The following is a 20,681-nucleotide window of genomic DNA, read 5'->3' on the forward strand; positions in this document are numbered from 1 at the left end:
GGCGCTGTCCCTCATCTCTTCAGCTCAAGGTGAGCGCTCTACCACTTGAGCCACAACACCACTTTTGGCTTTTTCTGTTTATGGTGCTGAAGAATTGAACTCAGAGCCTCATTGCATGCAAGGCACTCTACCATTGAGCCACCTTCCCAGCCCAGCTCAATTATTTTTTTTGAGTGCTTCGTATACAGCAAGCACTGGTCTAAGTTCTTTTTATATTTTCTTTCTTTTCTTTTTTGATGTGTATGTAGCTTAGGTGTTTCTCTAGCATTTGATCCTTACAATAATCTTTTTTTATTTTTTTTTGGGTCCGGTCATGGGGCCTGAACTCTGGGCCTGGGTGCTGTCCCTCAGCTCTTCATATCATGGCTAGCGCTTATTTTTTGCTTATGTGGTGCTGAGGAATCGAACCCAGGGCCTCAGGCATGCAAGGCAAGCGCTCTACCACTGAGCCACCTTCCCAGCCCCGATTCTTACAATAATCTTAAAATAAGTTACTGTTGCTCTTTCTATTCCTCCCAACCCCACTTAACTTTGATTACTGTTGGTAGAATCCAGGGCCTCCAGTGGATTAGGCAAGGTCCCTTCCCCTCCTACCTGAAGGATGCATTTTCTTTTTCTTTTTTGTTGGTCTTGGTGCATGAACTCTGGGCCTGGGCGCAGTCCCTCAGCTCTTCAGGTCAAGGCTAGAGCTCTACCATTTGAACCACAATGCCACTTCCAACTTTTTCTGTTTATGTGGTACTGAGGAATCGAACCTCATGCTTGCTAGGCAAGCACTCTACCACTAAGCCACCTCCCCAGTCCCCCTGTCTGTTTTTTGAAATGTTGATCCTTAAGGACTAACACCATAGTAGTTACACACTTGGTGAATAAATAGCCAATGAAAATGCATCCTTTCCGGGCTGGGAAGGTGGCTCAGTGGTAGAACGCTTGCCTTGCATGCCTGAGGCCCTGGGTTCGATTCCTCAGCACAACATAAGCAAAAAGAAAAAAGCCAGAAGTGGTGCTGTGGCTCAAGTGGTAGAGCGAGCGCTAGCCTTAAGCAAAAGAAGCTTGGGGACGGTGTCCAGGCCCTGTGTTCAAGCCCCAGGACTGGCAAAAATGAAAATACATTTTAAAAAGTAAAAAATCAAAACCAGGCAGAGTCCAGCCCGCATGGATCTTCCCACTGAGGGCGACCACTCACAATCAAAGGACAAAGGTCTGCCCCTTAAAGCCGCCCTCAGCTGGACGGTAGCGCTGGAGTTTTGCTTCCAAAGTTCCTTGGTGCGCATGCGCAAGTATTGTCGTCCCCACTTCCCCTCATTTGATTGGCTGGACAGGACTGGCTTCCATACCTCACCCAATGAGGTTGCGGCTTGGCCTGAACAGTGAGCGGCCGTTGGGAGAGTGTAACCGCCATGTTGAGTTGCGATGGCTGGGGCTGCTGGCCATGTCCGAGGCCGATCCCGGGGGCTGTTTGCACTCTCCCTGCCCGTGGGCGGCGTGAGTATCTTGGGGGTAGATGTAAACTCTGTTTTTCCATCGTTTGGGAGTCTGTCTTGCCCCTACGGGGGCGTGTATTGAGGGAGGAGAGGAGGGAATAATAGTAAAAGCTAGTGCTTTGTCGCCGCCATCGCCCTGAACCCGAGGCCGTTGCCGTTTTGAACAATCCTCTAACGTGGAGGTGGATACTTAGGATTATTTCCGAGGAAAACAGGCTGCTATGGCCACGTGGGAGAGGTTTGAATTTGAGTCTGCTGTCCTTACTTCCCATAATACTCATTTCTCCACCCTTGTACTTTGGATACTAGGTTTGTTCTTAACCGACATCTCACATTTACTCGTGTATGTTGGGGGTGGACGTAGGAGAGTCTAGAATCCTAATGATTTTTGTGTTGGGTCGGTCAAGGGGCTTGAACTCAGGGCCTGAGCCACAGCGCCACTTCCGGTTTTCTGGTGGTTAATTGGAGTTGAGTCTCACGGACCTTCCGGTCCAGGCTGCCTTGGAGCTGTGATCCTCAAATCTCAGCCCTGTGCAAAGCTAAGATTACAGGTGTGAGCCTTCAGCGCTAGCTCCCGGGTTGCTTTGGATTTGAGTTACATATGTCATGGTTCTCGAGCTGTATTTGCCTTTTTCTTCCTGTACACACCTTCATCTGTCCACCATAGCTTGAGATAAACTTGATTCCATGGAATGCTTGGTAAATCAGAGTTGGAATTCCTTCTTAAGTTGCAGGAAAATGCCAGCAGGACAGTCGGCTTGCTTATGCTTTGGACCCTCTGTAATGGTTTTGTTCGATAGATCCCTGGTGTAGGAACGTCTTCTATCCTACTGTGCTGGGCAGGAATATCATTTTTCTTCTTTCGATCGTAAGGCCAGTTAACCCGAGCCTAAGTATTTTAAGGTGACAGCATACCCGGGGCTGGGGTGAGGGAGGGCCCAAAGGGGGCGGGGCGGCAGTGCTTGCGGCGACGCGGGCGTCATCGCGGCGCGCCGCTTCCGGTCCCCTAGCGCCGCAACTAATGTGCCCCCCTCCCCTCCCGAGCCGGGTCCCTGCGCAGTGCCACCCCCAGGAGCCCACGTTCGCACCGCGGGCGAGGCCGCCAGCGCCCCACCCGCGCCCGGGACCATGGCCACGGACTCGTGGGCCCTGGCGGTGGACCAGCAGGAAGCGGCAGCTGAGTCGGTGAGTTGGCATCCGAAGTAAAAGGGGCGGGGGGGGGGGCTGGTTCTGGCTGGGTACCGGTCCTTGGGAAAAGGCGCCCCGTGGGAAGGTTGGTCGCTGCAGGGATGGCGCCGGGACCTTGAGCGGGCTCTGCTTACCCATCCGCCCCGAGTCACGGCAACGCAGGCATTCGGGTCCCCCAAACGCCAAACCACCCGCCTGTTTCCCTGGAGTCAGAGTTAGTCCTAGTTTGCATGAAGACTCCGGTTGTCACGGTTCTCCACCTTTTCGGTTCTTGAGCGCCGGGACGTGTCTTCCTCCGATCTTGCCTGCTCCCCTCCCTCTCTCTCATGGAGGAAGACAAGACGGCGAGAGTCAGGCCGGCGGTAACCCCTCCCGACTGACCGCACGTCGTCGTTTCTGAGTCTCACGATAGTAAGCAAGACGTGAGTTACACATGTCTGTGTAGATTTCGTGCACTTAAATATTCTGAGTTTTGGTAGTGCTTTGAAGCCGGCTTATTTCTTTTATGGTCCCAGACCGGGTATGGAACTCGATTCCTGACACTTTTCGCCCATTGGCTATCGTTCTACCAACTGAGCCACGCCTCCAACCCCTGAAACCTACTTCTTTTAGTATATAAGTCTGTCTGTATATTCCTTGAGAATAGGACTTTAAAACAAACAAACAGAAGCCAGGCGCCTGTGGCTCACGCCTGTAATCCGAGTTACTCAGGAGGCTGAGATCTGTGGGTCACGGTTCAAAGCCAGCTGGGCAGGAAAGTCCCTGAGATTCTGATCTCCAATTAACCACCAGGAAACCGGAAGTGGCTGTATGGCTCAAAAATGGTAGAGTACTGGCTTTGAACAAAAGACCTTAGGACAGCGCCCAGGCCCCAAGTTCAAGCCTCACGACTGACCCCTCTCCCTGCCCCCCTCCAAAAAATTACAGCAAAAAAAAAAAAAACCTTTATTTAAATTTATGACTTGTCTTTTCTTTTTCTTTTTTTGTTGGTTGTGGGGCTTGAACTCTGGGCCTGGGCGCTGTCCCTCAGCTCTTCAGCTCAAGGCGAGTGCTCTACCAATTGATCATGGCACCACTTCGGTTTTCTGGTGGTTTATTGGAGATAAGAGTCTCACAGATTTTCCTGCCCGGGCTGGCTTTGAACCTCGATCCTCAGCTCTCAGCCTCCTGAGTGGGTAGGATTACAGGTGTGAGCCACCAGCGCCGGCCTTTTTTTTTTTTTTGTACCAGCTTTATTAAAATATTTTATTTTTTGAGACTATTTCTGGGCTCATGATTCTTCCACCTCAAGTTCTCTGAGCTGGGACTCCAGTTGCAGTCCACCATTATTATTAGTGTGGGTTGTGGGGCCTGAACTCTGGGCCTGGGCTCTGTCCCTCAGCTCTTTAGCTCAAGGCTAGCACTCTACCACTTGAGCCATAGCACCACTTCCAGCGTTTTCTGTTTATGTGGTGTTGAGGAATCAAACCCAGGGCCTCATGCATGCAAGGCAAGCGTTCTACCACTGAGACACCTTCCCAGCCCCTTATCTTATTTTTTAAATAGAGGATAAAGTTAGAAACATAAAGAGAAATTTTTTTAAAATATGTTCTTTATTGTAGAAATACTGTACAGAGGGGATACAGTTACATGAGTAAGGTAATGAGTACATTTCCTATAGAGCATTGTTACCTCCTCCTGTGTTTTTTCCCTATCATCTCTTCCTTCTCCACCTCCCCAACTCCTTCTTCCCCCCCCGCCAAGTTGTACAGTTCGTTTTCAACATAGTGTCTTGTACATCTCATTGAAAAATGTTTCTTATTTTATTTTTATTATTTATTTATTTGGGTCTGGTTGTGGGGCCTGAACTCTGGGCCTGGGCACTGCCCCTCAGCTCTTCAGTTCAAGGCGAGTGCTCTACCACTTGAGCCACAGCGCCACTTCCAGCTTTTTCTGCTTATGTGGTGCTAAGGAATTGAACCCAGGACCTCATGCATGCAAGGCAAGCACTCTACCACTGAGCCACCTTGCCAGCCCTAGCCTTTTTCTTTTTCTTTTTTTTTTGGGGGGGGGGGTCTGGTTGTGGGGCCTGAACTCTGGGCCTGGGCACTGTCCTTCAGCTCAAGGCTAGCCTTTTTCTTATAAATATTGCTAGTGCCTGTCTGTCTCATCTCATTTTTGAGTTCTAGAGTTAAACAAGATTCCTTGACAGGGTGTATGAGGCAGTGCTTTAGTGAAGATCAAACATATTAAACAGCTACTTTATATCACGCTCTCTGCTGGTGACTTTATATTATCTATTAGTATGTTCTCCATACTGTGGGATTAATAAAGAATTTTTATTTTATGACAATTTTTCTCTTTTGCCAGTTTTTTTTTTCCTGGCTAAGCAGACAGACACTAAAAGCTTTCTACTGGTTTCCACAAGTAAAAGTTCTGTTTCCAAATTACCACCTATTGAAAGAATTGGTTTTTGATGGGTCATGGGGCTTGAACTCAGGGCCTAGACACTGTCCTTGAACTATTTTGCTCAAGGTTAGTACTCTACCACTGAACTACAGCACCACTTCTAGTTTTCTGTTGATTAATTGGAGTTAAGAGTCTCACAGACTTTCCTGCCTGGGCTGGCTTTGAACTGGGTTCTTCAGATCTTGGACTCCTGAATAGCTAAGATTATAGGCATGAGCCACCAGTGCCCAGCTTCAAATAATTTTTTTGTTTGTTTGTTTTTTTTGTTAGTCCTGGGCCCTGAACTCTGGGCCTGGGCGCTGTCCCTCAGCTCTTTAGCTCAAGGCTAGCACCGAGCTACTTGAGCCACAGCCACTTCCGGTTTTTCTGTTTATGTGGTGCTGAGCAGTTGAACCCAGGGCCTCATGCATGCAAGGCAAGCACTCTACCACTAAGCCAACTTCCCAGCCCTCAAATAAATTTTTGCATTCCCACTTTCTCACCCTCTTCCTTTCCCTCATTCTTGGATAGAAGGAACATCAAGGCATAGAAGAACCTGGTGACAACATATTCTGGTGATTTTACTTCTACCCTTTACTAGGTGGTGTGGTGTTTTAGTCCCCACATGATACTTTATTACTAATATACCTACTTTGCGCTAGAATCAGTAGAAATTTCTCTTCGTTAAGGTATTTGTGTTATAATAAGGGGACATAAATTCTGCCAGATATCTTTAAATTTACAGCATTTGACAAAATCCTGGTAATTTTTCCTGAAAATATTTCTCTAGTACACCCCTTTCTTTCTGTTCTCACTTCAATCTGATAGGTTTTTTTTTTTTTTAACAATATTATTAGAGGTGATGTATTAGAGGGGTTACAGTTATATAAGTCATGTAAAGAGTACATTTCCTTTTGGACAGTGTCATCTCTTTCCTGGCTGTCTCCCGGTTTAATTGATATTTTGATTTTCTGTGTGTCCCATTGCTGCAGACCATTCCCAGTTAAAATGTGTAGCCGCACTCAGCACAGGAGGACTTGAGGCAAAGGCTGCATATTGGCACGCTGTGGTGTTCTGGTTTGAGTATTTCTTGCCCATAGGTGCTTTGCTGTTAGGTCTTTACTAGTTTTATGGTATCTCTTTAGATTTGCTTTTGTTCAGAGCATAAGAAAGTGAGGACTCCAGTGATATTCCCCTGAGAATCTTTACAATGAAGGCATTAAGCAAACTCACAAATTATAACTGTGAATTATAGAAATTGTAATTAGGAAGCAAAGATTTTGAGCTGCTTGTGCTCGTCTTGGGCTTGAATTCAGGGTCTTGATGCTGTTCTTGGGTTTTGTGCTCAAGGCTAGTACTCTACCACTGGAGTCAAAGCTCCACTTTCAGCTTTTTTAGTGGTTAATTAGAGATAAGAGTCTCACAGACTTTCCTGCCCAGTCTGGCTTTGAATCATGATCCTCAAATCTTAGCCTTCTAAGTAACTAGGATTACAGGCCTGAGCCACCAGCGTTCAGCTGTAATCCTGTTTTTTTGACCAGTATGTTTTGAGAAATTTAGTTATTCTCAGTCAAAAATTTTGTAAGCAGAAGGAACCCAATAGAAAACCTAATGAGTATACCTATGGTGTAGGACTTGATTCTTTTCCTACCTTCATTAAAGACTCTGTTGACTCAAAATCTTTTAAGTGACTTTTTCTGACAATTTCTCTCTCCCCTATATTCTCCATTTCATTTAGTTAAGCAACTTGCATCTTAAGGAAGAGAAAATCAAACCAGATATCAATGGTGAGTAACTAAAAACTACATAGCAGCTATCTGGGAAAGAAATTGTATTTTATAATTACATAAAAAACTAGCAGATTCTGACATTCATTTGATTTAAAAGTCATTGAAGTGTGTTGTGTAACCAAAATGTGTATAATATAGAATGAGGACACCTAATTGGCTTACAAATTATTAAATTTCTCATCATAGGCTATACTGTCAAAGCTGGGTGTGTGGGGGGAGGGGGGATGTGGGTGTGTACTTAATAGTACTAGGCCTTGAACTTAGTTCTCACTTGGCTTTTTTACTCAAGGGTGGCCCTCTTAACACTTGAGCCATATCTCCACTTTGGCTTTTTGCTGGATGATTGGAAATGAGTCTCATGGAGGAAGTGGTGCTGTGGCTCAAGTGGTAGAGCCTTGAACTGAAGAGCTCAGGGATAGCACCTATGCCTAGAGTTCAAGCCCTACGACTAACCAAAAAAAATAAGTCTCATGGACTATTCTGCTAGGGCTGGCTTCAAACAACAATTCTCAGGTTTCATCCTCCTGAGTAGCTAGGATTAGAGTCATGGACCACCAGCACCTGGCTTAACTGTTCTTTATTTTTATTTTTTAAATAATTTTTTTATTTAGATTAAGTGATTACATAAATTTCACAAATTTCACAGTATTGTGAGATAGTGATACTTAAAGTCACAAACACGTTTTAACCTTCACCTGTCATTATCTTGGTCTATAATGTGTGTGAATTCTATGAGCCTTGACAGAACTATTTCTTCCACATTGAGTGATAAGTACATGTCTTTGCTTTTGCTTGGTGTAAGCTGTTTCCTCTTTCCCCCTCATTCCTTCCCTCCTATTGCTGCCCTTAAGTTGCTTAGTTCATTTTCATCAATGCCCAGTGCAGCTGATGGGCCCCTCTGTTGTATTTATATTTTAACTGTTCTTTTTTTTTTGGGGTGGGGGGGGTCCGGTCGTGGGGCCTGAACTCTGGGCCTGGGCGCTGCCCCTCAGCTCTTCAGCTCAAGGCTAGTGCTCTACCACCTGAGCCACAGCACCACTTCCGGCTTTTTTCTTTTTGTTTATGTGGTGCTGAGGAATTGAACCCAGGGCCTCAGGCATGCAAGGCAAGCGCTCTACCACTGAGCCACCTTCCCAGCCCTTAACTGTTCTTTAATTTGGCGGTGAGATGGTTAAAGTGTGAGCAATCTCAGAGTTTACCTACTCTCAATTATTCTAAACTGGTACCTGTTCAGAAAATAGATTTTGGTAGAGGACTCGGGATATGGCTTAGTGGTAGAGAACTTGCATAGTATGCTTCCCAATTACAAAATAATATCAATATTAATATTAATGAAGGGGTGGAGTTTGTAACTTTTACCTCACTGAATTTTACCTCACTCTGAATTCTCCTAAAGTCTTGTGAAAATTTTCCCTTGTTTATGTAGTTACAATGTTGTTTATTATTTCTATTAGTAAATTTATTTGTATAGACTTTTTTTTTTTTTTTTTTTTGTCGGTCGTGGGGCTTGAACTCTGGGCCTAGGTGCTGTCCCTCAGCTCTTCAGCTCAAGGCGAGCGCTCTACCACTTGAGCTACAACGCCACTTCCGGTTTTTTTGATGGTTTATTGGAGATAGGAGTCTCACGGTCTCTCCTGCCCGGGCTGGCTTTGAACCGCGATCCTCAGATCTCAGCCTCCTGAGTAGCTAGGATTACAGGCGTGAGCCACCAGCGCCCGGCTTATTTGTATAGACTTCTAATGGTATTCTTATATTGGCAATATGTTTGCACAGATTCTTTTTTTTTTTTTTTTTTTTTGGTCGGTCATGGGGCTTGAACTCTGGGCCTGGGCACTGTCCCTTAGCTCTTCAGTTCAAAGCTAGCGCTTGTAGCTCTTGAACCACAGTGCCACTTCCAGTTTTCTGAGTGGTTTATTGGAGATAAGAGTCTCTCGGATTTCCTGCCCAGGCTGGCTTTGAACCTGGATCCTCTGATCTCAGCCTCCTGAGTAGCTAGGATTACAGGTGTGAGCCATCGGTAACTGGCTCCAGTCATGGTTCTTGAACTCAGGGATTGAACTCTGTCCCTAGGCTTTTCTGCTCAAGGCTAGCAATTCTACTGCTTTGAGTCATAGTACTACTTCTAATTTTCTGGTGGTTAATTGGAGATAACAGTCTCACGGACTTTCCAGCCCAGGCTGGCTTTGAATCTGATCCTCAGATCTCAGCCTCCTGAGTAGCTAGGATTATAGACATGAGCCATCAGCACCTGGCTTACACAGATACTCTTGTAAAAGAAATAATTCATTTGTTTTTGAGATAGAGTGAGGGAACTGGAATAGGAAAGAATAGCATATGAGCAACAGTATTTCAAAACTTTATTTAGGCAGTATTTATTATTTATTAAGCAGTATTTCAAAACTTTTATGTATTGTTTTTGCTTATTTGTTTTTTTTTTTTTTTTTGGGTCCGGTTGTGGGGCCTGAACTCTGGGCTTGGGCGCTTTCCCTCAGCTCTTCAGCTCAAGGCTAGCGCTCTACCACTTGAGCCACAGCGCCACTTCCGGCTTTTTTCTTATGTGGTGCTGAGGAATCGAACCCAGGGCCTTATGCATGCAAGGCAAGCGCTCTACCACTGAGCCACTTTCCCAGCCCTATTTTTTTTTTTTTTTTTATCAGTGGTTTGGTTTCATTTACTTATTTATGAGGATCTGAGTTTTTTTTTTGTTTTAGATAAGATGTATGGAATGGATTTTTGAATTACAGCCACTTTGTTTTTGATAAAGGTGCTGTTGTCAAGACCAGTGCTAATGCAGAAAAGACAGATGAAGAAGAGAAAGGTAAGAGCCCTAAAGATATATAAATGAAGGGCTGGTAATGTGGCTTAGTGGTGGAGTGCTTGCCTAGCATGCATGAAGCCCTGGATTTGATTCCTCAGTACCATATAAACAGAAAAAGCCAAAGGTGGTGCTGTGGCTCAAGTGATAGAGTACTAGCCTTGAGCAAAATGAAGCTCAAGGACAGTGCCCAGACTCTGAGTTCAAGCCCCAGGACTGGCAAAAACAACAACAAAAGATGTATAAATGAGGTTTCTCATGTAAAAGACTGTTTACTACTACGTGTCATAGTTTATACCCAACTTGGTTTGACATTAGTAGTAGTTCTAAAATAAAACTTCAGCTTAATCAATAGGTAAATGAACTTTTATGGTTTATGTTGTAAGAGAAATTCTTTCCATTGAATTTATAAATCAAAAGTAAGATGTTCATTCAACTCAGAGAATAGGTACACAGACATGTTACTATCAATGGTAGTTGAGTTTAGATGAAGCCATAATGAGTTTCATAGACTTTTAAAAATCTTTGTTCTTTTTCCTGACAGAGGACAGAGCTGCACAGTCTTTACTCAATAAGCTGATCAGAAGCAATCTTGTGGATAACACAAACCAAGTGGAAGTCCTGCAACGGGACCCCAACTCCCCACTCTACTCCGTGAAGTCTTTTGAAGAGCTTCGCCTGTGAGTATTTGTACATTTTTCTGAAGCTTCCTTTTGCATTTAGATAGAGATCTTAGACTTGTTAAAGCATATTTTTTTCACATAGCAGATCATTTTTAAGTAACCCACAAGATAATTACAAAATAGATGTAGCACAATATTAGGCTATTAAATAAAATTTCCAGGCAACCTGTAAAAATTGTTAGCTCACTCATAAGTTGTGTTCAAGTCAAATATTGTTAGATACAAACTACGAACAATGGAGAAAAAAAAAGATCTCCCAAATATTTTGCTGTGCTTCTCAAAGAGATGACAACTTTGATATTTAATTATTTTTTTCTAGGAAACCACAGCTTCTCCAAGGAGTCTATGCCATGGGTTTCAACCGTCCGTCCAAAATACAAGAGAATGCATTGCCTTTGATGCTTGCTGAACCGTATGTAACTTGATATAACTCAATTTCATTTTTATTTCCTACTTTAAACTTTGTTCATTTTAAAAGATTTTTTTTTTTTTTTTTTGGTCAGTTGTGGGGCCTGAACTCTGGGCCTGGGCACTGCCCCTCAGCATTTCAACTCAAGGCTAGTACTCAACCACTTGAGCCGCCACTTCCAGCTTTTTCTGTTTATATGCTGAGGAATTGAACCCAGGGCCTCATGCATGCAAGGCAAGCACTCTACCACTGAGCCACCGTCCCAGCCCCAAATTTTATTGTTCAGTAATTGTACAAAGGGGTTACAGTTGCATAATTTTTTTTTTTTTTTGGTCAGTTGTGGGTCTTGAACTCTGGGCCTGGGTGCCGTCCCTCAGCTCTTTAGCTCAAGGCTAGTGTTCTACCACTTGAGCCACAGCACCACTTCTGGTTTTCTGGTGGTTAATTAGAGATAAGAGTCTCACAGACTTTTCTTGTCTGGGCTGGCTTTGAACTGCGATCCTCAGATCTCAGCCTCCTTAGTAGCTAGGAGGCTGGGTAGCTAGTAGCCACTCGCGCCCAGCTTATAATCTTAAAGAGTAAGCCTAATAATACATGCTTCCTTGCTTGTTTTCTTTCCTTCCTTCCTTCCTTCCTTCCTTCCTTCCCTCCCTCCCTCCCTCCCTCCCTCTTTCTCTCTTTCTCTCTTTTTTCTTTCTTTCTTTCTTCCTCTCTTTCTTCCTCTTTCTTTCTTTCTTTCTTTCTTTCTTTCTTTCTTTCTTTCTTTCTTTCTTTCTTTCTTTCTTTCTTTCTTTCTTTCTTTCTTTCTTTTCTTTCTTCCTCCTGTCCTGGGGCTTGAACTCTGGGCTTGGGAGCTATCCCTGAGCTCCTTTCACTAAAGGCTTGTGCTATACCATTTGAGCCACAGTGGCACTTCCAGCTTTTTCTGTGATTAATTGGAGATAAGATGACTTTCCTGTCTGGGTTGGCTTCTAACCACGATCCTCAGATCTCAGTCTCCTGAGAAGCTAGGATTACAGGTGAGAGCCACCAGCACCTGGCAATATATGCATTCTATAGAAAAGTTATAAAATAATGAGAAATAAAAAAGAAAAGTATAACTTTTTGAATAAATGGAATGACATAGGCTGACGATGAAGTTTAGTAGTAGAGCAATTGCCTAGCAATACACAAGACCTGGGTTCAATTCCTACCACTTTGTTTGAAAAGAAAATTTTTTTTTTTTGTCGGTCGTGGGGCTTGAACTCTGGGCCTGGGCACTGTCCCTCAGCTCTTCAGCTCAAGGCGAGCGCTCTACCACTTGAGCTACAGCGCCACTTCCGGTTTTGTGGTGGTTTATTGGAGATAGGAGTCTCATGGTCTCTCCTGCCCGGGCTGGCTTTGAACCGCAATCCTCAGATCTCAGCCTCCTGAGTAGCTAGGATTACAGGCGTGAGCCACCAGCGCCCAGCTGAAAAGAAAATTTTATATGTATGTATCTCACACACAAACACATGCACACATATATAGTGCTTTTCAAATGCCATCATAAAATATTTTCTGTGTAGTACCCTATACTTGTACCTCCTATCATTTGTAACTACTATAGACCCCATTGTCTCTATATAAATGAAGTTTGAATACTATTTTTAAGCTTTATTATTTTTTAAAGCTCCTACACAGTTTTTTTTTTTAATTTTTATTGTAAAGATACTATACAGAGGGTTACAGTTACATGAACAAGGTAATGAGTACACTTCCTATTGAGCATTGTTACCCCCTCCATTGTTTTCCCCCTACCATCCCTTCCCTCCCTACCTTCCCCGAGGTTCTTTTTTTTTAATTGTGGTTAAGTGATTACATAATTTCCCAAATTTCACAGTATTGTCCTACACAGTTTCTTGTTTTTGTTTTTTGGTGCCAGTCCTGGGACTTAAACTCTAGGCATGGTTGCTGTCCCTGAGATTTTTTTTTATTTTTTGTTTTATTTCTTTTCTTTTTTGCTCAGGGCTAGTACTCTACCCACTTGAACCAGAGCTCCACTTTTGGCTTTTTTTGTGTTTAGTTGGTGGTGAAGAGTCTTACAGACTTTCCTGCCAAGGCCATATTTGAACTGCGATCCTCAGTTCTCAGCCTGAGTAGCTAGAATTATAGGAGTGAGCCACCAGCACCAGGTTTAAACAGTTTATTTTATTGTGCAGTCCACAGAACTTGATTGCCCAGTCTCAGTCTGGTACTGGAAAAACTGCTGCCTTTGTGTTGGCCATGCTTAGCCAAGTAGAACCTGCAAACAGATACCCCCAGGTAAGGCTTTGGTAAATTTGGATTTTCTACTAACTTACAGGTAGAAGAGGGACTCCATTTGGTGGATTAAAAACCAAACATCACTACGTGATACTTTTTAGAATTCAAGTTGAGTATAAATAGATCTTTCAGTGGTTAGAAAAAACTTCTATTCTGTTTTCCATGGTTTGCCAATTCTGAAGGACTGTTGACAAGCTTGACTCTTACTTTTTTTTCTGGGGCTGGGGCTTGAACTCTGTGTTTGGGCCCTGTCACTGAGCTTCTTTTCTGCCACTTCCAGCTTTTTCTGTGATTAACTGGAGATAAGAGTCTCAGGGATGCCAGGTACCAGTGGCTCATGCCTGTAATCCTAGCTACTCAGGAGGCTGAGATCTGATTGATGATCGAGGTTTAAAGCTAGCCCCAGCAGGAAACTCTGAGGGACTCTTATCTCCAATTAACCACCAAAATCTGGAAGTGGTGCAGTGGCTCAAGTGGTAGAGCACTAAGCTAAAGAGCTGAGGGACAGCATTTAGGCCCAGAATTCAAGTCCCATGACCAAAAAAAAAAAAAAAAGAGTCTCAGGGACTTTCCTAGGCTAGCTTCAAACTGTGATCCTCAGATCACAGTCTCCTGGGTAGTTTAGATTACAAGCTTGAGCCACTGGTGGCCGGCAAGCTTGACTCTTACTTGGAGAAAAAAACAAGTTCAGAGAACTGCCAGGCATAGAGGTATATCTCTGGAATCCCAGCACTGAGACAAGATGATCAAGAGTTTGAGACCAATTCCATCTCCCTATTAGTTTTTTTTTAAATTTTATTATCTTCAAGTAGTTGTACAAAGAAGTTCCCATTCTACAAAACAGTATAGAGTACAAAGTGTCTGACAACATTGTCACCCATCTCCTAACCCATCCCTTCTCTCTCTTTTTTTTTCTTTAATTGAGATTAGGTGATTACATAAATTTCACATATTTCACAGTATTGTGGAATAGTGATACTTAGTTAAAGTCACAAACACATTTTAACCTTCACAAGGCAAATTGTCATTATCATGGTCTATTCAGTTTGTGAATTCTATGAGCTTTAACAATACAAGTTATTTTTTACACATTAAGTGATGTTTACATTTCTTTCCTTTTGCTTAGTGTCCCTATTAGTTTTAAGGCCAACCCGGGCTAATTAGTGAGACCTTGTCTCAAAAAAGAAAAGAAAGTTGTGGAGTCTTTAGCTTCCATTTACTAAGTGGGGAAAAGGAAGTGTTTTCTTTTGTTCTATTTCTTCCTACTTTATCCTGTTATACTAAAATCAGTCCATGCTCAGGCAGGAAAGAAGGAGAGGGTAGGAAGAAAGGAGGAGAGAGGGAGGGAGGGAGGAAGAAAAGAAAGGAGGAGTTGTGAGAACTTTCTGAGTAAGTGAAAAAAGGAAGCTAATTTCTGGAGATAAGTCTCATAGACTTTCCTGTCTAGGCTGGATTTGAATTGTGATCCTTAGATTTCAGCCTTCGGAGTACCTAGCGGGCCCCAACCCTCAGCTTCACAAAGGGTTTTTGTCTTGAACATTCATTCTGCACTCTTTCCCTCCCAGTGCCTGTGCCTTTCCCCAACATATGAGCTGGCACTTCAAACAGGAAAAGTGATTGAGCAGATGGGCAAATTTTACCCTGAACTGAAGTTAGCTTATGCTGTTCGAGGCAATAAATGTGAGTATATAATCTTGAAATATTATGCTAACACTTTTTATTTTTAAAGATTTTAAAATGTATCTGATAGTTAAAATAGCACAAGAAGGCTAGAAACCTTGACTCTCGCCTATATTTAGGAAGCTGAGATCTGAGGATCGAAGTTTGAAGCCAGCCTGAGCAAGAAAGTTTGTGAGACTCTTCAGTTAACAAGCAAAAAACAGAAAAGTAGAGTGGTAGCTTGTGTTGTCTTTATTAATCTTCTCAGTAGTTTTTTTTTTTTTTTTTTTTGGTCCAGTCCTGGGGCCTGAACTCTGGGCCTGGGCGCTGTCCCTCAGCTCTTCAGCTCAAGGCTAGTGCTCTACCACTTGAGCTACAGCACCACTTCCAGCTTTTTCTGCTTATATGGTGCTGAGGAATCGAACCCAGGGCCTCATGAATGCAAGGCAAGCGCTCTACCACTGACCCACCTTCCCAGCCCCCCTTCTCAGTAGTTTTATACCTGACTTTTTGTGTGTGTGTGCTGGTCCTAGGGCTTGAACTCAGGAGCTGGTTGCCGTCCCTGAGCTTCTTTGCTCAAGGCTAGTGTTTTATCACTTCAGCCACAGTACCACTTCCACCTTTTTTTGTTGTTGTTTGTAGTTTATTGGAGATAAGAGTCTCAAAGACTTTCTTGCCCAGGCTAGCTTCAAACCACCATCCTCAGATCTCAGCCACCTGAGTAGCTCAGATTACAGGTGTGAGCCACCAGTGCCTACCTGCCTGTTTAAGCACTTTAGGAAATATTGCTAGAAGTTTGGTTGAATCTTATGGATCTTTGAAACAAATGTAACTTTATGATCACAGAAATTAGTTTTACATACAACATCCTAGGGGCAACTTTAGATCAGTTCTGAAGAGAAAAATTATAATGAAGTTTATTATAAAAAATTTAAAATTTTGCAATTTGGATAAAAGAATTCTTAATTTTCTGCAGCAACTGGGATTGAGTTTTAATTTGTTAATTTAATATGGAATAGCAATTAGTTAACTGAAGTCTAGAGCTTGTGGTCTACCACTTGAACTATACATACCTAAAAAGCCCTGTTTTTTTAAATTTTTATTTTGTCAGTCATGGGGCTTGAACTCTGGGTCTGGGCGCTGTCCCTCAGCTCTTCAGCTCAAGGCAAGCCCTCTACCACTTGAGCCACAGCGCCACTTCCGGTTTTCTCAGTGGTTTATTGGAGATAGAGAGTCTCGGGGTTTCCTGCCCTGGCTGGCTTTCAACTGTGATCCGCAGATTTCAGCCTCCTGAGTAGCTAGGATTACAGAAGTGAGCCATCGAAACCTGGCTTAAGCCCTGCTTTTTTAATCTCAGGTAGAGATTACTTTAGAGATAGAGTCTTACAGACTTTTCTGCCTGAGCTGATTTTGAACTACAATATTCCAGATTCCCAAAGAACTAATATAACAGTAACTGGTGCCCAGTTGGAGTGTTGGTGTGTGTATGTTTTTTCCAGTGCTGATGATCAAATCAGGGACCTTGAGCATACTAATCAAACATTCTTTTTTTTTTTTTTTGCCAGTCCTGAGGCTTGAACTCAGGGCCTAGATACTGTCCCTGAGCTTCTTTTGCTCAAGTCTAGCACTCTTTTTTTTTTTTTTTTTTTTGGGGGGGGGGGGGTCCAGTCATGGGGCCTGAACTCTGGGCCTGGGCGCTGTCCCTCAGCTCTTCAGCTCAAGGCTAGCACTCTACCACTTGAGCCACAGCGCCACTTCCGGCTTTTTTCTTTTTGCTTATGTGGTGCCGAGGAATCGAACCCAGGGCCTCATGCATGCAAGGCAAGCGCTCTACCACTGAGCCACCTTCCCAGCCCCAAGTCATGCATGCTTATAAGTCCAATGGTGTGAAAACTCAATACTTCTATAAGTGAAATGATATTGACAGAAAAATAAAGATCAGGTAGAGGGAATTGGATATTGAATTCAAGACCAAGGAAAAGTAGTTTGGTAAAAAATGCTTGACTAGTATTAGACCTGAGTTTAATCCTTAGAACTACAAAGAAAACACGAAGAAAAAAAGAGATAAGATTGCCTTTGGAGATATTTTTGTGTTCTCCTTGTTCATATCCTTAACGCAGATTTTCCTATTGCCAGTTTTTATTTGTTTGTAGTGGTATTTTATGCTTACCTTAAAACAAACAAAAAACTCTATAAGCATTAAAAACAAAGCTTTAGGGTATCAGAGAGGAGAGCTGGCTTTGCCTTTGAAATACCCACAGAAAACATCTCGTCTCTACAGTGGAAAGAGGTCAGAAGATCAGTGAGCAGATTGTCATTGGCACTCCGGGGACTGTCCTGGACTGGTGCTCAAAGCTCAAGTTCATTGACCCCAAGAAGATCAAGGTGTTTGTTCTGGACGAGGCAGACGTGATGATAGCTACTCAGGGCCACCAGGACCAAAGCATCCGCATCCAGAGGTAGGAAGAACTGGGGCCAGGAGGAACTTGAAACTCCTCCTCCAACTTCTATTGGGTTCTAATCTGGTACTTACTGCAGCATGTGTTCAGTGGGCCATTTCCTCATCAGCATTTATAACACTCCCAGCCTGGGTTGAGAAGGGAGACTCAAGCCCTAACCCAGCCCAGTGCCACCCTGGCTGTGTTCTTCCTCCCCCTTGCTAAGATGGGTCTGCCTCTAGCCCTTCATGCCTGTGGGGGCTGTAGTCTGTGCAGGCCTTTGATGGGAGGCTGGGTTTCTGTTCCTTCTGGTGAAGTCCTGGGTCATCCAAAGTGCCTGGAGGACCTGGGTGCTGGTGGCTCACACCTGTAAATCTTAGCTGCTCAGGGAACTGAGATGTGAGGATCATGCTTCAAAGGCAGCCTGGGCAGGAACGTCCATAGGACTCTTCTGCAATTAACCACCCAAGAGCTGGAAGTGGCACTATGGTTCAAAGTGATAGAGCACTAGCCTTGAGAAAAGAGCTCAAGGGCAGCTCCTAGGCTCTGAGTTCATGGCCCATCACTGACCAAAAAAGATGGTGGATGTCACCTTGTAGGATGCTGCCCAAGAACTGCCAGATGCTGCTTTTCTCTGCCACCTTTGAAGACTCAGTGTGGCAGTTTGCCCAGAAAGTGGTTCCAGACCCCAATGTTATCAAACTGAAGCGCGAGGAGGAGACGTTGGACACCATCAAGCAGTATTACGTCCTGTGCAATAACAGAGATGAGAAGTTCCAGGCCTTGTGCAACCTGTATGGGGCCATCACCATCGCTCAAGCCATGATCTTCTGCCACGTGAGTAGAGCTGCAGGCCTGCAGGGGCTGCCCCACCCCGTCCTCAGCCTCTCCCTTGTCCAGCTGCATCTGACCGGATTCATGTGTGGACAAGAAAGGAAGGGTTTTGTGAGGATGGAGTAGACTGTGTCTTTATTTTAATCTAATTAGAGTTAGCATGCATTATAGCATGAGAGAGTGCCACTGTAACTATTCCATCCATGTGTATAATGCAGCTTGAACCAGTTCTTTTTCCTGTGCACGTGTGTGCATGTGCCTGTGTGCTGGTACTGGAGCTTGAATTTAGGGCCTCAATCACTCAGGCTGATTGTTCGTTGCTGGTGCTGTACCACTTAAGTCATGCTTCTGTTCAGCATTTTGTTCATGAATTGGAGATGGAATCAGACCTTCTGTCCAGGTCAGTTTCAAACTACAGTTCTGTAGATCTCAGCCTCCTGAGTAGCTGGGGTAACAGGCATTAGCCACAGTGTGTAGTTCCTTCCTTCCCTTTCATGTTTCATTTTATAGATACAATAGTATATGAAAATATATATGATACAGTAAAATAAATAGTCTATATTAAATAGCCTTTTTTTTGTTGGTTTTGTTGTCCTGGGGCCTGAAGTCTGGCCTGGGTGCTGTCCCTCAGTTCTCCAGCTCAAGGCTAAAGCTCTATTGCTTGGTCACAGCACTACTTCCGGCTTTTTCTGCTTATGTGGTGGTGAGGAAGCAAACCCAGGGCCTCATGCATGCAAGGCAAGCACTCTACCACGGAGCCACCTTTCCTGCCCTAGATAGTCTTTTAATCTTCACACTTGAGTAAATGTTTGTAAAATTATTACCCAGGTGCTGCTGATGTATCAGACACATCAGGTTGGCCACGTTTCCAGTAGAATCTGCCAAGTCAGATACAGTCCTTTATAAAGGTACCATCATTTCTTAATTGTTTTTTCCATCCAGACCCGCAAAACTGCTAGTTGGCTGGCAGCAGAGCTCTCCAAAGAAGGGCACCAGGTGGCTCTGCTGAGTGGTGAGATGATGGTGGAGCAGAGGGCTGCCGTGATTGAGCGCTTCCGCGAAGGCAAGGAGAAAGTTCTGGTGACCACCAACGTGTGTGCCCGGGGTGAGCAGTGATGTCCTGGTGTGCCCGACCCAGGGAGGTGGTGAGGTTGGTGCGACATTCCTTTCTAGAAGAGACTGAGAGAAACCAACAAAGACTCCAGGAGTGCCGCCCTGGCGCAAGTGGGCGTCCAGGCTCTGAGTGCTTGGGAGCAGTGCTCATCCTGGGCAGTGCCGGTATTTAGCTGTGTGTCCACGTGCATGTGTGCAGCACACATGCTTCACATTCCACAGGGGTCTTTGTAACACTGCTGTAAAGTTCTGTCCTCCCTTCATTCTGTCCAGGGACTGAATGCCCCTTCTCTAGAGGTGGCCTGGCCCAGCTCCTTCCTCCTTTTGAAGTGGTTGTGTGGACTGAGGCCTGTGTCTCTGTCTTCCCCACCCCCCTAACATGCAGGGATTGATGTTGAACAAGTGTCTGTTGTCATCAACTTCGATCTTCCTGTGGACAAGGATGGGAACCCCGACAATGAGACTTACCTGCACCGGATTGGGCGCACCGGCCGCTTTGGCAAAAGAGGCCTGGCCGTGAACATGGTCGACAGCAAGCACAGCATGAACATCCTGAACAAAATCCAGGAGCATTTTAGTGAGTCCCTGGAGGGTGCTGTGCCTGGTGCCCTTTTCAGTGGGCTGGGATGGGAGTGGGGAAAGGGGAGGTTTCCCCATGCCCATCAGCGAGGCTTCTGTCTCTGTCACCTTCTCTTCCCTTCCCTCCTCCCATCTGTACATTCTCAGGGAACACTCCTGGGAGTTTGGGGCTCAGGGAGTGGAACGGCTGCTGATGTGTGGCCAGGCTGCTGCCTGGAGCACCCCTGGTGTCAGTGACCCGGGCCCCAATGTCCCCTGCTCAGCTGCTCTAGAGGCCTTCCTTTAGGGTTAGACGAAGGAATTCTGTGACCCCAAGTGTAACACCTTTCTGGGCTGTGTCTTGTAATGTCCCCATTCTGTGTCTAGATGACTTGTGCTGTGTTGTCTTGGTTACTCCATGTTGGTTTCCCTTCAAATCTTTTTCCCCAGATAAGAAGATAGAAAGATTGGATACGGATGATTTGGATGAGATTGAAAAAATAGCTAACTGAGAAGCTCCACCAGTGAGTCGCTGGTGCTCACACTCGGCGCTGCCCAGCCCAGGAGACTAGTGCTTTCATGGCATCGGCCTTGACGGCACCTCAAAGACAAAGGCACGAGTAGAGAAGCTACCTACCTCATTCACAATTACGTTTGGACTTGACAGAAATTTGTGCAAATGATGGGGGATGGTAGAATAATTGTTTACACAACTTTGGAAGATTAGGCATGAATACACAGAAATTTACGTTTTGCAAATACTTCGTTTTTTTGGCCAGCGTTTCGCCCAGTGTGTAACTAATCTAGATACTGTGGGTACTTGCCCAGGATCCTTTGTGACAACCCCTGCCTATTTTCTCACCTGGAGTATATGAGACAACCTTCAGTCCTTTCGATGTGTCAGGATAGAAATGAAAAGGGAGCACCCAGGGAGAGGCCCCAAGGAAGATGTGTGTGAGCCTAACCATTGTGTCTGGAGGCTATCATAAGACAGCTGAGC

At 44.5% G+C, this 20,681-nt stretch overlaps 1 protein-coding gene across 1 annotated transcript; it reads left to right on the forward strand.

The window, feature by feature from the left end:
• Nucleotides 1–2,500: 2,500 nt before the first annotated feature.
• Ddx19b (DEAD-box helicase 19B) lies at nt 2,501–20,440 on the forward strand. Its single transcript, XM_042700908.1, has 12 exons — nt 2,501–2,669; nt 6,838–6,886; nt 9,654–9,707; nt 10,249–10,384; nt 10,707–10,799; nt 12,977–13,079; nt 14,645–14,759; nt 17,020–17,197; nt 17,776–18,013; nt 18,953–19,115; nt 19,509–19,700; nt 20,132–20,440. Exons 1-12 carry the CDS (start codon nt 2,613–2,615, stop codon nt 20,191–20,193), a joined length of 1,440 nt encoding a protein of 479 aa, XP_042556842.1. The 5' UTR covers nt 2,501–2,612; the 3' UTR covers nt 20,194–20,440.
• The last annotated feature ends 241 nt before the right edge of the window (nt 20,441–20,681 follow it).

The sequence above is a fragment of the Dipodomys spectabilis genome, unplaced genomic scaffold, assembly GCF_019054845.1.
Source record: "Dipodomys spectabilis isolate Male_0828 unplaced genomic scaffold, ASM1905484v1 ptg000273l, whole genome shotgun sequence".
Lineage (NCBI taxonomy): Eukaryota > Metazoa > Chordata > Mammalia > Rodentia > Heteromyidae > Dipodomys > Dipodomys spectabilis.

Excerpts from the sequence above, each read along its gene's own strand:
- Ddx19b (XM_042700908.1), top strand. The coding sequence starts at position 2,613 with ATGGCCACGGACTCGTGGGCCCTGGCGGTGGACCAGCAGGAAGCGGCA. Across the intron at positions 2,670-6,837 it reads AGGAAGCGGCAGCTGAGTCG|TTAAGCAACTTGCATCTTAA; the intron begins GTGAGTTGGCAT and ends CATTTCATTTAG. Across the intron at positions 10,800-12,976 it reads CCTTTGATGCTTGCTGAACC|TCCACAGAACTTGATTGCCC; the intron begins GTATGTAACTTG and ends TTTATTGTGCAG.